The sequence below is a fragment of the Paramisgurnus dabryanus genome, chromosome 21, assembly GCF_030506205.2.
Source record: "Paramisgurnus dabryanus chromosome 21, PD_genome_1.1, whole genome shotgun sequence".
Lineage (NCBI taxonomy): Eukaryota > Metazoa > Chordata > Actinopteri > Cypriniformes > Cobitidae > Paramisgurnus > Paramisgurnus dabryanus.
The window spans coordinates 20,083,507-20,101,343 of NC_133357.1; the positions used below are offsets into that span (position 1 = coordinate 20,083,507).

The 17,837-nt window shown below is 36.7% G+C and overlaps 1 protein-coding gene across 1 annotated transcript in view; it reads right to left on the reverse strand.

The window, feature by feature from the left end:
• Window positions 1-11,445: 11,445 nt before the first annotated feature.
• Window positions 11,446-17,837, reverse strand: part of oprl1 (opiate receptor-like 1) — a 65,760-nt gene continuing 59,368 nt past the window's right edge. The window contains exon 4 of the mRNA XM_065286181.2: window positions 11,446-14,016. Coding sequence (XP_065142253.1) covers window positions 13,493-14,016 — 524 coding nt within the window. The 3' untranslated portion in view covers window positions 11,446-13,492. The remainder of the gene's footprint in view (window positions 14,017-17,837) is intronic.

The following is a 17,837-nucleotide window of genomic DNA, read 5'->3' on the forward strand; positions in this document are numbered from 1 at the left end:
AAGAGTTCAGAGCCATGAGTGGCATGATGAATAAAACATGATGGATAAGTGAAGTGCAGTGACTGAATGAGGTACTTGAGCTGATTTTCAACAATCGATCAGAATCGCATTTCTATAATAGGGGCACTTATTAGTGCTATTTACTATTACAATAGAGCTACCCTATCATGCTATACAGCATTGCACAGTATGTGTCATCAATGTATATTGAATGTAATCAGAATAGGAACACAACGCTACATATAGCATAAAGGCATTTCTGCCACCTTCTAGATAGGAATGTAGAGATAATAGTTAAATAAATAACTGATTAACAAACTATAAGTAAAAATATGTAAGAGCTAGTTAAAATTGTCTTTTGCGAATCATTAAACCTGATCAATTTAGGACATTACTTTAAAGCACCTGAATGTACTTTATAAAACAGGCAGTTCTGGTCCTTCATTTTGATTGGTTGAAACACGTTCTAAGCTATGATAAAATACCCAGGTAAACCCACGGTTCAGACCGCATTACATATCACTGCGCCACTGTTGCTACTGATTTATGAAAATAAACACCACAGTCTTTAATCATATTTTTTAAAAATTCTACAATTGTACAATTAATGGCGATAACTTATCCAGATAACAATAAATATTGTTGAGTTATCTTGTCAATTAAGAGAAAACGCTTCCCCGAAGAGTTTTTTTTACCTCAAATCCATATTTCCAATACTATCCACTAGGTGGCGATCTTACCCACCTTAAACACTGACGCATTCACAACACTAAAAACTCATAATGTTTAGAGTTTTGATCATCGCTCTGAATCTTATCTCTAACAAAAGTCCTACACAAAAAGGGAATTATCTCAGCTTTTAGCTCAACACTGTAAAAAAATCCGTAGAAATTACAATGTTATTGCAGCTGGGTTGCCGGTAATTTACCGTAGATTTAAATTTATGTTATTTACTGGCAAGAGTTTGTTCAAAGTTAAATAAATTTTAAATATTAACAAGTCTTTATCTTTACAGAATAAAACTATACAATAACAGTCTCATGCAAAGCATTCTGGGAACCAGAAATCATCATCAACCTTTTTCTGGGTTTTGCTTCAGATTTTGTTTCCCAGAATGTTTTGCTTGATGCTGTTTTTTTAGTTTTACTCTGTAAAGACAAAGATTTGTAAATGTTAAATGTTCATTTAACTTTGAACAAAATGTTGCCAGTAAATAACATAAATTTAAATCTACGGTAAATTACCGGCAACCCAGCTGCAATTTTTACGGATTTTTTTTACAGTGAACATTTAAGAGGTGATAAGAGAAGGTAGGAAGAAACTTTTTTTTGCTTGAAAGCGGAGGGTCTGTTCTTTCACATTTTATCTTTATTTAAAGAAGAAAATTTTTCTGGAAGGCATTACTAAAAGTGGCAAATAAAAAAAGCTGATGGGGAAATTTATTTTTATTTTTGATCCACACTTCAACAGATTCACACTTATACAATATAAATGTTAGTGTATAAATTAGATAAATGTTGATTTATGAAAACAGTCTTTAATCATATTTTCATTGTGTCTTTTTAACGCGTCTGTGCTGCTTGAACTGCAGGCTCACTTGATTCTGAGGAACTACTTTGTTTGGCAGAAGATATTTGTACTAATATAATTACAATTTATTTCCTATGTTTTATTTTATGAAATCCTGCTGTGCATATGAAGTAACTGTTTCATAAAAGCAATAAGCCCTGCGAAGCAGTTGTGTTACAATGCATTTTATAACAGCTGGGGGGGGGTTAGCTACGACGCCCCTTAGCTGTTATAAAATGCACTGGTAACCCACTGCTTTGCGGGGCTTATTGCTTTAGTAATTGACCTATTGACCTTATTGCATGAAGTAGTTTAAAATCTTTTATTCATTCACATTTTACATGTACATGCTCTACTGTTATTTACCCAGTCTCACCCCATTTCGTCAATATTTGACGACACTTGACCATTCGTCATATGTTGACGTGAAGGGTATACCTTTCGCGTCATTTTTTGACGAACTGGGGACTTCAATACTATTACGTCCGTTGCATTCTCTTTCCTATTTTATTACCATTTGCGCGTCGGTTTAGGGTTAGATTTACATAATGACATCCCTACCCAAACCTAACTCTAACCCCAACGCCAGGTGACAACTGTTTCTAACCCCAACGCCAAGTGACAACTGTTTAATTTCGCGTACACTGTTTAATTTCGCGTACACTGTTTAATTTTGCGTAATCTAACCCTAAACCGACGCGCAAATGGTAATAAAATAGGAAAGAGAATGCAACGGACGTAATAGTATTGAAGTCCCCAGTTCGTCAAAAAATGACGCGAAAGGTATACCCTTCACGTCAACATATGACGAATGGTCAAGTGTCGTCAAATATTGACGAAATGGGGTGAGACTGTGTTATTATTTTCCACTCTTTATTTTCAATTATATACAACTTGTCTTCAAATAACACCCTTTTTGCAATTTTACTTGACATGCAAACTTGTATAGTAAATCTTGTTATTTTGTATTTTAAGAATTCCAATTTATAAAAATAATATTACATGACATTATAAAAACCTGTTTCATATTTTCCTTATATGTTACAGTACTATATAATAATCATACCTGTCAAACAATGTTTTTATTTTATTTCTTTAACCATATTGAAGACCTTATCGTAGCCATTTTGAACAAGAGAGTTAGGGTTTATTTTCTGCATCCAAAACAGAACCTGCAAAGCAAACCATGAATCCTGCATGTTGGAGGTCCTAATCCCATGTTAAGAAGCGTCTCTGGTGGTAAATCAGGGTTAAACTGACAGTATCACAGATACTGAATCTTTCTCTCATCCCATAATTTCCTTCCTCTCCACTTCACCCACCAAACGCTTAATGCCAGCTGGAGCGTGAGAAGATGTAGCTCACTATACTATCCATAAAGATTAACATTTCCTATTTCCGCTCAGACTCTTGCATGTTTTATTCATGGGAGTGCTCGAACTGTGTAATGCTGAATTTTACGAGATTCTTACTCGTATTCTTACTTATTCTTTCTCTTTGTATCAGGACTTAAAATGGAGCCACTCTGGTTTGCTGACTGCCTGTGTGAATCTATAATTTGCAATCTGAATTATGCTAAATTGTGTTTGTATATAGGAGCGAATTCACTGAGGAGCATACAGAAGCGATATAACATTCAAACACACACGGGCATGAACCACGGGCAGATATAAACTGACAAAACAATGTTTGGTAATGAAATATGCAAATCAGTTGACACAACACAAAACAATAGCTGCCTGGCTACAACACGCTTATCAAATATTCATAACTAAATCTTCCAGTGGTAGTTTAAACGTTTTATATGGCTGAATAACTATGGCATGACAATTTCAAAAAGCCATAATCCCATGGTACAATGGCACACCATACCAAAATTATTAAAACGGAAACAAAATATAATTTTATACAAATCTAATTATAAGAACAAAAGCATCAAAACAGTCCTAAACATTTAACTCAATCTTTAAAATGACCTTGTAAGATGTAAGATGATTTTATGTAGAAAACAATTGCAAACAAATGACTTTAGCTGGATTTTCACAAGCAGGGTGACATTTTTTCCATCTATCACGTATTGCACAAGTTCAACTATATGCAAATATCTTGGTTTTAAATGTCAATTATCAAACAAGTTATGGCATGTCCTTTAGTATAATGTATTTTTGCCCATGGTTTTGAGTATAAATGCCAGACCCTGTACAGTACATTGGCGTCTGCCTAAATTGACTTAGCTTTTAATAAATAAATGTACTATTGAGTTTCAGTTACGGACCACAGGCACACCCGGATCAATAGGAGTTGAAATGAAGAAACAGGTTAGAGGAAATGTGTGCTGTCCTCGGCTCTATTTTTTACCTCAGAATGAAGACAGATACAGTACTGTGATCAGCAAGTTTCAGATGAATGACACTAAGCGAAACAACTTTTTATTTCACAAGACCCTTTACATGACATTAGTTATGCAGCAAACTGAGCTTCATTAAGCACCACGTCCTCAACTGTGTCTCTTTTTTACAATCTTCTCAAATTATTATTTTAAGGTTTAAATAGTGTGATTCATTAAAACTATTTAATATGAATGTTACTGTATAAATTCAGTACTAAGAAATGATCAAAAGCAATTCAAGCCTAAAGCACAATTTCTGTGAATCCTTAGCTGTAGAGCAGCCTTACTGCTACAGTACAAGCACACATACAACACAGATTTACAGAGGAGCTATTCACACAGGACATATGCATCCAGAAAGCTAGACAGACACTAATGGACAAGAACAAGGTTCTTGACATATGGGGCTTGCCAAGTTTTTCAATTGAAATAGCAATTTACAAGACTTCAAACAGCGAGAGGGAACACAGCAGTGGGTTCATTGTGCACGTGTATGTACATAGACCAGCACTTCCAATCATGTATCTTGTATGATGCCGTGTTTAACATGACAACATGCAATACAACGTCTATAGGAGCAAGGCGGGGTGACAGTAGAAAAGTGTCAACTAGCAGAGCTGCTTCCATCGCATGATTGAAAAAATCTGACAGCAAGCAAAAAAAAAAAAAACTATAATCTATACAGCGATATGTTTCTAATGGTAGCGATATAGTTTTGAAATGTCTTGTGTAGATATGGTGAAACTATAAGTTGGCAAGCTTCATTTTTGCAACTTGCTACATTAATAATTCAACAAATAAGATGCCTTTCGGTTGTACAGGATTATGGAAGATCATGGATAAGTAGTTTGTATGCATGCCGAAAAGTTTGAGAACCACTGGGCTAAAGGGATTTTGCTTTGTGGGCCCTGAGCTCTCCAATGTTATAGAAAAATACTGCAGTCAGAATGCCAAAAATGCACCAAGGACGGGCTCAGCACATTTTCTTGTTGCCTTACAGTTAATAACAACCTGCACTTCTTTTCTCAATGAACTTTTTTATGCTTTGTACAGATCACATTAAGACAGAAATGTATTTATTTGTATAAGTTAGCTTGCAGTAACTTTATCACTAATTTAAAAGTATTATTTTGAAATGACTTTTATAGCCAATTTGATTCAAACTTAAACGTTTGAGATAAAAATTGTACATTCTTTCTCCTGACATGACCCCTAACCCTTACCTCAAACTTTGCTTTTTATATTTATAAATAAACATCATTTACTTTGATTTATAAAGCTGTTTTCCTCATTGGGGACCACAGGCCACAGGGTTTACCAAGTACACAGACTTAACTCCGCAAACATAAGACCTATAGATTGGCAATGTGTTTAAATGTAAATCAATTTTAGGCATAATAATATAATATCTCAGTAAAAGTCTACAGAGGGTGTTGTGTTAAGGATCATTAAGCACATGTGGGGCGTCTGTTTCCTCGTTACAGCAGTTCTGTACCGGAAGCATTTAAACTCAGTGATCTGTGACTGATAGATCAGCATATACATTAAACATCATCCAGGCCAAACATTAAAAAATAACATATGGTACAGTATAAAGGTCTGGCTTGGTTGAAATATATAGGTTTAGTCTCTAAACTAAATGCCAAGCGTTCTTGTTATTACACTGTTTCAGAAACAGTGCTGTAATCAAAAAATATGAAAAATCAAATTAAGTAATGTGTATTGGTCTTCTACTGTAATACATTTAGAATCGATTAAAGGATCCAAATGGGAAAAATAAGAAATAAAAATCACTACTCTTATAAACTTTGGATATTATGTAATCTTTATAAAAAAATCCATTAAAAATCCCATTACTGCTATTGGAATGAATTTATGTGACAGCCATGTATGTTGCAATGTTTTTTAGTAAAAATATTTTAAAGAAATAGTACACAAAAATGAAAATAAGTTTCATTATTCTGTTTAACACAAAAGAAGATATTTGATAAATGATGGTAACAACACAGTACCCAACTTCCATAGTATGACAAAACAAATACCAAGAAAGTCAGATACCGCGTCAACTATGTGCGTGTCATCATTTATCAAAATATCTTTTTTGTGTTCAACAGATGAATGAAACTTATAAAGGTTTAAAACAACATGACTAGTTTGAGTGAATGATGACAGAATTTTCATTTTTGGGTGAACTGTCCCTTTAATGTCAATTAAAGACCCTCTAAAGTGCCCTAACATACGCACACAGCAAAATCAGCAGTGTTAATTCAACACAGCAGACCTGGCGGTCCCCATATATACACCAGCATTGTTGATTTAAGATTTGTTCAATGCATTGATCTAATTTTCACTAAAACATGAAGATGGGGCGGGTCATTTTGTGTGGCTCCTCCCCTTTTAAAGGGGCCATGTCACAAGACTTTTTTTAGATGTAAAATAAATCTTTGGTGTCCCAAGAGTACACATGTGAAGTTTTAACTCAAAATACCATATAGATAATTTATTATAACATGTTAAAATTGACACTTTGTAGGTGTAAACAAAAATGTGCCGTTTTGGGTGTGCAATTGAGCTGATGAAATGCAAACACTGATTGCAATGATGGTGGTTTGTTGGAATTGAAACTCAATTGTGCTGTCAATTATTCTCTCTCTCTCTCTTTCTCTCTGCACTAAATGGCTGTGCCGTGGTTGGATTGTCAGGACCCGTCTGAATCATGTGTTAAATTATATCTAGTCTTTGTGAACAGGGTCCTGGCAGTACCATGTTCTATGTGGGAGATGCGTGGTTTTAGTATTGGTTTATTCTGACCACGCATTTCCCGGGTCTTTTCTCTTTTTCCCCGATCCCTTACTCATAATGATTTCCAGCTGTATGTAATTTATTTTGTCCCTATTTATTGTCCTTGTGTTTGCTGTTCTGTGCTCGTGCGTCTTGTTACTATCCTTGTTGTATTCCTGTGTTTATATCCGTTAGTATCAAGAGTAATCAAATCTAGTCTAGCCTGTTATTTGTAGTGTATATTTATTGTTTGTTTAATGTCTAGTTTAGTGTTAGTTTAGTAATGGTTTTTCCCTGTCTTGTTTTGCCCCATCGTCGGTTTTGTTTTCCCTGTTTTTGTGCAATAAATCTCTATTTTTGTTACGTCTGCATTTGGGTTCATTTCTTGTTAAATCCTTACATGGATAGTGCAGATTAAGGGGCGGTATTATTAAGACATCATAAGGAGAGGCAAATTTCAATGACCTATTTTTCACATACTTGCAGAGAATGGTTTACCAAAACTAAGTGACTGGGTTGATATTTTCCACATCTTCTAGGTTGATAAAAGCACTGGTAACCCAATTATAGCACTTAAACATGGAAAATGTCAGATTTTCATGCCATGGCCCCTTTTAAAATAGCCAATAGCATTTACTTTACCTCACAGCCTGGAATCTGATGAGAAGCTGAGGTGCAAAATGAACTCTATGATCTGTAATGCCGTTTTTGAATGCTTTTATTTTTGAATTTGAACATTTTTAAATATTTTACTTGAAAAGAAGAACTGTTGAATGATCTTTTAAATGATTTCCCAGAATTTTCACTGTAATGAGATGCCTTTCACATATACGTTTGTGAATTTCATCGTAATCCCTCAAAGATAAAACACAGACGTGGGCTGAAGAATTCAAGAGCTTAAAGAAAGTTAACACACTCAAGAACAGGTGGTTAAAGCTTATAATCAAAGAAAACCTTCTGACCTTCTGCTTTGGCCTTTTCTGTCACTTGGCAATTGTAAAGCAAGAACACCTGAGGAGGGAAAAGGCGGGGGAAGATGGGGTCTTCACTGCCCAGTAATTTGACATTGGACAGAAATGGTGCAAACATACTGCAGAGCATCAGTCAGAGATGCGTGGTCTAAGAAAATGAAAGTGCAAGTATTTGCTGGCAGGAAAAGTGATGGTTTTTACAGTAAGTGTTTGACTGTTGAGTTTTCCAAACGGTCGCTTGAAAGGTCTGAGTTAAATGTATCAGAAAATTATAGTTAACAACTGCAAAAGCGATTCTGTGTACTTTAGTTTGGCAACCTCAATCAAACCTCATTGAAAGGAAATAAAATAATCATCAATTATTGTGTTTGTAAGAAATGCTCTCTTTACCAAGGCTCTAAAATGCTTTAGCAGGCTTTTTTAACAAGATAATAAGAGGGAATTGCACAAGGAAACCAATTGCACATGCTTGCATGGTATATATTTTTAATCAGGGAATTTTTGATTATTCTATTGTTAAACATAAAAGAAAAAGTGTTAAGTATAACATTTCACTGCATTGTGCATACCACAGTATACAACTACACTTACCTCTATAACTTGCAAGAATAGCTCAGGGCTCACACAATGGTACACTCAGTGAGCCTGGATGACCTTGTGTTTGCTTTCAGGCAGTACAAGTTCCTTGCAGGTGGCTCACACACAAAAAAGTAATAAAAAAAGATTGGTAACACTTTCTAAGAAGCCTGTATTTGTAATGCATTATAAGGGCATTCTTAATGCAGTAAATGTCTTATAAAAACCTTGTAATATGCTGCATGGATAATAAGTAGTCATAGCAACATGTGTGTGTGTGTGTCATCACGTAGCCCCCAAATGTCCCTACAAAGAAAAGAACATCAGTACATTTTTGAGGTCCCCATGAGGAAACAAGCTTAGAAATATGATGTTACAGTACAGTTCGTACCATATAAAAACCATTACGTCTATGGAACGTCCCCACAAAATATGAAAACCAGAATGTGTGTGTTTGTGTGTCTGAGAGTGTGAGAGAAAGAGATGCACAAATTAAACAGGATATGACTACTTAATGAGCAACAGGGGAAATATGACTTTAGACGTGACATTTCATATTTGTTTGTGTGTGTTTATGTGAGTGTGTGCAAAAAGACCAAAGCCAACAGACTCCTCATTAAAACTCAATTTTTAATCAGAATGGGTGTGGAAAAGCCAAAACAAGACTGCATGGGGTCAGTTATTAGCACTGACACATTAAACCACCAGCATTCACATGTAATAATACTGAATAAATGTGTAGTGCATGTGTGTATTTGTACATGTATGATTAACATGAACATAATGGTGCTTGGTGCAATATACTGTACAGTTTGATGTTGGTATCTGTGGGCGTCTGGAATGTAACCCTGGGGTGGAACTGATCTACGCATCATCAAAGCACTTCAGATAGATACAGTGAGATAAAAAGAGACCTAGATGTGAGAGAATAAAACAAGCAGCAGGTGGATTCTTAGAATTTATATACTGAGGATTTACTAGATGCAAGCTATGCATAAAGACCTGGTTTCACATACAAGGCTTAGCTAAAGCCAATACTAAGCCTAAGTTACATTAAGATGTTGAAGCATCTTTATAAACATGCTTTAGAAAAAGATGTTACTGGTGTGTAATCAATGGCACTGGCAAAAGTTATATTTATGTATTTTAGTCTATGACTTTGTCTGTTAAACCGGTGGAAAATCACACAGCTAAGATCTTATGCAAAGTTCTTCAATTCCACGCAACCGCCAACACATGCTTGCGTAAATGTGATATAATTACCTCAGTGAGGCAGGTGGCCAGATCCAAGCTCCTAATTGAAGCATTAGTGAAGGTTGCTTGTTACCACCGTAATGGTTCTGTGAGATCAAGAGAGCGTGAACGGGTCATAAAGAAGGTCTGTAAATAAACTTGAGTGTAATTAAGTCACAGCTCTGTGTACACACCGTACCACCATGGACCATTTTGTATCCACTTTGAGGAAGGAGCCTAACATTTACACAAAGTTGGTACATGGTCCGATGTTTGAGGACACCCGTTTCTAATAAACATGTTTGGCTAGTCGCCTTACTTCCAGTGGACAAATCTTAATGCTACTAATTGACGCTGGGCCGTTAAAATGTTCGAAAATAATGCACACCCAAAGCAGAAATGTCGTTACACAGCGAGTGTGCATTATTTTCAAATAATTCAAAGGACCTGAGTCAATTATTCAGCTTATAGCATGGTTACCACAGACATAGTGGTTATTTTAGGTCTGGTTAGGTCAGGTGTGCGTTTTATCAAAAAATAATGCATACATGTGGAACATTTCTCAACCAATCAGAATAAAGCATTTAACAGCCCATGGTATAAAGAATGATAACGTATACAGAGAATTGTGTATTTCCAACTTTGTGACATCATACTATATGTAGGGGAGAGCAGGGGTAATATTTTTTCAGAAAAAGTAACAGGGATATATTTCTGCTGTGGTCAATAACAAGTGTGGTGTATCAATACCAGAAGGAATTTTGGACCAATGTAAAATGACTTCAGTATAATTTTACTTTAAACATACAGTATCGCATTGTTACTTTTGACCCTGTCAGCATGTACGAAAGTAACACACAGGTGGGTCAACAGTAACACAACAAAACAAGATAGAATTTTGTGTTACACTTGTTTTTAGTAAATATACATGACTGTGACCTTGTTTATATGTAACTGCAAACATATTTTGTCTTTTATCTATGCAAAAAATAATACAATTTTCATTTTAAATTTCAGTTTTGTCAAATGTTTCAAAACCAACCTGAGAGTACAAACTTGAATTGTTGAAAATAAAACTTTTTTAACCATTTGGACACTATAAAATTGTATTTAATCAAATTAGAAAAATATAAATATTTAGCATAAATATTTATTAAGTATTAGCAACGGGACAAAATTAACAAGTGTTACTTTCGTCCAGACAGGAACTCCTGACATTCAAACCCAATTTATTTTTATTTTGAAAAACTCTGAGAAGTCAAACTTCAGGATGTGTTAAAGCACTAAATAACCTGTAGATTGATCAGTACTGAACCACATGAACCAAAGAACAACAAAGCGTTATATGAAAAATGACTGCTTTAGGAATTTACTTATCATGGTTGAAAACGGCTAGACCTAGACGAGCAAAACGGTAAGGAAAAACGCAATATTTGTCATGTCTGTCAAATTAGTCTGGGCTAAAGATGTGTCATAGTTTGGGATGCAAATGTTATCAGGGCTCAGAGAAAATCACTTTGTTTCTTTCATCCCGCGTTACTTTCGCCCCGGTTCTCCACTATTCACAAATGAAAAAAGTTTACCAAGTTTGGTGTGGAAGAACTTGACTGGCCTGCACAAAGCCCAGACCTGAACCCCATCAAACACCTTTGGGATGAATTGGGACGCCAACTGTGAGCCAGATCAAACACAATGCCATGCCTCGCCAATGCGAATGCTGAAAAATCTCTGCAGTCTCGGTCCGACGCCAAGTGAAAGGCCTTTATTGAAAAGAGAAAGATGGTAGGAAACAGCAAGTGTTTATTAATGCCACTGGTATCAAAAACACACATTTGGGTGCCCACATGTAAACTGCAGTGCATGTGAGATTTAAATTTCACCGGGAAAAAATTCTCTGCATACATATAAAACACAAAAAGTATGTTTTGAGATTAACATGCTTGACACCTACGTCTAATGTGATCACAGGCCTAAATATATTCTCAAAACATACAGTACCGAAATGGGAAATTAGACGGGGATGGGAAATCATGTTGCCATGGCAATGGAAATGAAAACATCAAATATTGATGAAATGCAACAGGAGCGAGTGCTTGCTGGAGTTGGGCATATGTCTCATTTTAGGAGCCGTTTGATTTGAAAGGTAACACTTTTGGTACAATGAGGTACATGTGTGTACCTACAGCTGTCTAGACTGCTGTTATACCTGCTGGAAAACATCTGATTTGAGGGTGAAAAACAGTATTTATTTATTTGCTGTGTGCTTAAATTCTATACCACACTTGTTGCTGCATTGAGAAGTATATGCATTAAGTATTAAACATACAGGCACTGAGTGCAGCTATGGTGAAGCTGAACTGGAGTTTTGTAAATAATGTATGAACGTCCCTCTGAACATGTCCAGCACAGATTGAAGGAGTAAAATGTGGTCTAAGGGTTATGAGACTGTCCTAACCGATGGTGTTTCTATCTATGGTAAGGGACGTAAAGAATTACAGCGCTACCATCATTACAGTACACACAAAAAATGAGCTTTCACCCAAGAGACAATCTAGTGACCAAAATAATGTAACATAAACACAGCTTTGTGCTTTCTAACAAATAGAAAAATAAATTAAGCCTTACAGGTTTCATGTTGTGCAAAGCTATCAAGTTCACTTCAATACATAATACAAACATGCAAACATTTTATGATTTACTAGCATTTAAAATTTATTTTAACTTGCCAAAGCAAATAAAGAATGACACAATTATAGTCTATCGATATAGTCTGTGTTGTTTATCTTGTCCTCATTTATATTTGACAACAATCGTGACAAAGAAAGTTCCTTTTCATAACTGCTCTTTAATAGATATAGATTCTGTAAACATCCATAGCACTAGTTGGCATTTCATTTCAGTCCATCAGAATATAATTTTACCTGTAAATAAATATGCGATTAAATGATCAGCCAGTCAATGCATCAAGTAAACAAGTCAATAAACACCAACAAATAAACAACAAACCAACACAATATCAAGTTAGAGTTTACAGGAAGAAGCACTGACTGAATTATACAATATCTCTATATTTCACTGACACTTTTAATATATTTTTTTCATTTAAATTTGGCATCTTTTCACATTCAATGGTCTTGATGTAAACCCAATGTACAGTAGTGCTGGCTCTTTCTTGTATGTCTCTTTAGCCAAGAGTCCGTGTGTCGTTAAAAAACAAGATGTCGAGCGGAGCACAAAACATTCGAGAAAAGTTCATGGAGGTAACGCTGACTGACATCTTCAACAATGCTAAGCCATAAACGCGACTGACTTCATTGTATGCACATTTATATTACAGAACAATACAGCAATAGGTTTCTTTACAAATATTTTCTAAATTAAACCTGTGCTACTCAATATACATAATATGAAATATTTTCGCTGTATGTACAGTCCAACCAAGAAAAATAGCAACTTTTGGAAAATAACAATCAGGCTTCATAAGTCTCTGTAGCGTTTGTCTCATTAACTGTATATGGTTATATACAATATATAGTCTTCATACAGTATATGTTGTACTTAGTACAGTCCAGCACTTGGCAATACCACAAAAAGGGCAGATACCCACAGGTTCTGATTGTTTAAGGCCATGTCTTCAAATAGAAATGTTGATTGTTGTAAAGAATGACACAAAAAAGCATCTATACAAGTCTGCGACATTAAACAACGACGTGTAATAAGAACAAAATGATTAATCTAGACGAGGACATCCAAATCCAATTAAGACACTGTAAATTGAGCCCCTTTGTCCCTAAAAGGGCGTGTCAATTAACTTGACCCCGCCCTCACTCCTAGCCCGACCCTTTCCCCCGCCCACCTGGCGGAGGTGACGATGGTGCTAGAGAGTTGTTATCTGAGTGAGCTCAGAATTTGAGTTTCCTGTCCCTGGATTGGGTCGTGGCTCTGGGCTGACCAGGGGCAGCTCCACGCCTAGTCATGCGGGGTTACTGTTCCCATCCGCAGTCTTGCAGTTGTAGGCAACCTCGCGTGCGATGTTGCGCATGCGGCCTGACTGCTGAGCGTCGAGGCCGAACGGCGATGGGTGGCAGAATTCCCGGAAGCAGCGTTTGAAGTTTTCGTCCAGGAATGCGTAGAGGACGGGGTTCAGGCTGCTGTTGACGTAGCCCAGAGCGATGCAGAAATGCATTAACACGACCGTCTGGACGCTGCCTAAATTGAAGCCCAACGACTGGGCCAGGGCCATAATCTGGATTGGCGTCCAGCACACTACGAAGGCGGCGACCACCACCAGCACCATGCGTGTGATGCGCCGAAGGTTGCGATCTTTCTCTTTGGAGCCGGACAAGATGCGGACGCTCCGGAGACGTTTGACCATCAGGCTGTAGCACACGCTGATGATCGCCACAGGAATCAGGAAGGAGAGAAGGAAAACGCATGTGCCGAACACAGGGTCCCAGTAGCTGCGAGGGTCGGGCAGAACTAAGATGCACTCGATGCCTAAAAGAAAAAACATGGGTGGATTTCAGTGAAAGAGCAGGTCAATGCTTCTCCAACCCGAACTTAAGACCTAATTGCACTTCACATTGGTCACATTGTGCTTTACTTGAATAAATCACTACATATCTAATAGCACCAGAACCATGCATAGAATTACTGTATGACTGACGCTTCAATTGTGAATATAATTACCTTGTCATTTCAGGTGAATAATACTATAATCCTTTAAGTGTGAAATCTTATGCACTACTAATCATTATGGCAGGAATTCATTAAGAAGGAACTGTGCCCACTATTTATATGCATACACTGCCCCAGCCGATTTAGTGCTTGATTTACAAAATATATTATGCAAATGAGATAACACGTCCAACAATTCCCTCTTGCAGACCAGTCCAGAGTATTACGTTGTAGAGGATGAGCACAACAGTGTGGCTATGCAAAAAGAAATGGCAATAATTTAAATATGGTGCAGTGCTAAACTTAAAGATGTTAATGGGTCATTCCACCGAATTGGTGCCATTTGCATGTTATACCTCGTCAGAATTGAAGTTGATTTATTCTTTTTTTAACACTACATCTAATAACACACATTTAAGTTTTCAAAATGAGTATTGGTCAATTTCAGCTACGTTTATTTTTTAACATGGTTTCTTAATGGAGGATGGAGGCATTTGATAACAGGACTGAAAGTAACAGGAGTTTTTAGCATAGATTTAGCAAATACATAATATAAAGCTGTTGTAAATATGGGCTAATAGCAAATTCTAGTTATTTACCAAAAAGGTTTTATTTTAAAATAATCTGATAACATCAAAGAAGAAATAATATAGGTAACAGGACTGAAAATTAAGATTGACATTCACAGTCATAGCATCAATATCATAAAATATACAGAAAAGAAAATGAGAAAAGAGACATTTGATTTTCACATGACCTTCAGAAGATCTAGATGATATCACATCCACTTGAAAACGTAACTTGAGGGGGGAACGTGTTGGGTAACAGGACTGAGTGAAATTCTGGGGACATAACTAAAATGTGCATTTATCTAAAATATTATGTAAAAGGTAAAAAAAAAATGGGATATGGACCCACACAAAAATGCATTTTTTTTTAAAATATTTAAAGAATTGTTTGGTTTATATTTAAATGTCAAGTATAGAGATAGAGAGCAGGGAAAGATAAAAATACTATTTTTTCAGTGTTCTGTGTAGTTTTTATTAATGTTTTAAAATATTAAGTTTAAATTTGGTGTTAGATTTACATACTACTACTAATAATAATTTGTTATTTTATAAAGGGGGAAATGGAGAAAGGGGGATTCTCCTCAACCACCACCAATGGGCAGCATCCACCTTGATGATGTGACGGCAGCCATATTGTGCCAGAATCAGCTTATTAGTGGAGAGGAGACAGAGAGGCTGTTTACACTTGGCATTAACATGCGTTTTCATCGATCGGATCACAAGTGGATGACTTAAATGCCAGGTGTAAACGGTGTTCAAAACGTTTTGAGCTCGTCCACTTTCGACCACTTTCAACCACATTTAGAGGTAGTTGAAACCTCTTTCGATCAGATTGCTTTTTCTTGTTTAAACGCACATGTGGTTGAATGTGTTCGAACAGCCACATGCGACCGCCTTCTCTCCGCCCATAAATCTAATCTGAGGTACTATACACAAGTTCACACACGGTGAACAGTGCTATTTTTAGCCTTTCATTGATAAAACTAAAGCGGAGGATCTCCGTAGTTTCGTTGAAAGCGTGTGAAAGTTGCGCGATCCTATTTCATCAATTGCGCAGAAAATTCTGAGAAAGCTCTAACATATAAACGTACAAAACACTGTGCAGCATGTATACTTGCTTAACAAGCAGTGGACTCCGACATAATATTAGTTCGCGTCCATATAAACTCATAATTACTCCCGCTCGCGCTTGAATGACAGCAGAGAGACTCGCCCACCGTCTCACAGACCACCCCCTCACAGTATTCAGGACAGAAGCGGTCGAAAATGTACAAAAGAGACGGATTTAAATACCAGATGTAAACGTAATGTGTCTCTCTTGTCCCCTTGCGATCCGATCGATGAAAACACATCTTAATATGTAAAAAGTGTAAACAGCTCCAGAGTGATATAGCCAATTAGTATGGGGGGACGATAAGTAGGCCAACGGGTAAGTAGGGGCACACCCCTACTCTTTTTCGAGGGCATCCTGGGATTTTTAACGACCACAGAGAGTCAGGACCTCGGTTTAACGTCTCATCCGAAACATGCAGGACACTTTGCTTAATAATAGTTTTCTTGCATGTTTATACATATAATGACCTGGGGACAGAAATGGCACCGATTCGGTGGAATGACCCTAATATATAAAGGGTTCTTCACAGCAACCCCATAAATTAACCATAGGAAAGTGTTTAATAGTAGCTGCTGTGTTGAATGAATAAGAAGCTGTATCTACTTTAAACACCAGCAAAGCGAAACAAATCAATTTGCAGTAAGACAAAAATAACAACTTTTGACAAAAGAAAATATTTATATGCAACAGGATTTCATGCGCACATGCAGCGATGTCAGTAACATATTGGTCTGTCCCATAAATCCTTGGGGTGGGCTTTCCTGGTCCTGGAAGTTTAACTCCAACCCTATATCAAACACATCTGAAAATCCTAATGAAAGGCTGCAGGATTAATTGGAAATGACAATCAGGTGTTTGATTAGGATTGGAACTAAACTTTGCAGTACAGGATCGCCCTTGCCCTGCAAACCCTGGGTCTTCAACCTGTTCCTGGAGGGCACCTGTCCTGTATCTAATTTCTGAACAACTTGATTTGCAGTACAGGTGCCCTCCAGGAACAGGGTTGGAAACCCCTGCCCTACACCCTTCAAAAAGCTTATTTCAAGGTTGCTTACTTCCATTTGGAAATCGCCCAATGTCTTCCATGCTTAAAAAATATGAATGTGGCTATTTAAACATTCACATTAGAGACAGTAACTGGCAGTAAATATGCCAACATTTGAAAGCATCGCTAGAAATGATGAAATTAATCTGTCATCAAATCTTCAGTTGCTTGTAAATCCCCCGCAGAGTTTCCCTTCACAATATTGAACTTTTAAAGAGCTTCAACATGCCCTTTACAGAAAATGTTGTTTTTCACAGTTGATCATTTTCTCCCTGCCACTCCTCTTGACATTTTTGACAGCCTGCCTGAGACAACATTAAAAGCCTTGAGAAAGTTCTCCTAAAACACATCCATAATACCTCTGTCAATTACTGGTGCCAAGAGAGGCTTTTCACCTGTACAGCACCTTGGCTGCAGCTGAAAGGTTGTCATACTGTATGGGTTCTTCATATACATGGGGCCTCATTTATGAAGCGTGCGTTCATATTTATAAAAACTGTCTTTGGTGTAAAAAAAAGGTTTAGGGTCACGTCAGGGTCTTCATTTTCTATCTTAAAATAAATAAATAAATAATTAACTCTCTTTCGCTCTCAACAGCTATTGTTTCGGAATTGTGAAAACTTGGTATAAGCACCTCTTGCATTATTGCCTCCCTATGACAAAACGCTTGATTGTTTCCTTATCTATTTGGATAAAAGCGACTGCTAAAGCCTAAATTTAAATATTAATTATGCATCTGCAATTATGAATTTAATCTGCAACTTTTCAGCTGCGCACAATTTCAAGCTTATTTGCGATGTATATAGAGTTCACATCTAAAGGTGAGGCATACACATGTTTTCTAAAAGCACATTCATTTTATGAATCACACGTGCATGCTCTTGAGAAATGACCGATTAAATGTAGGACGTTT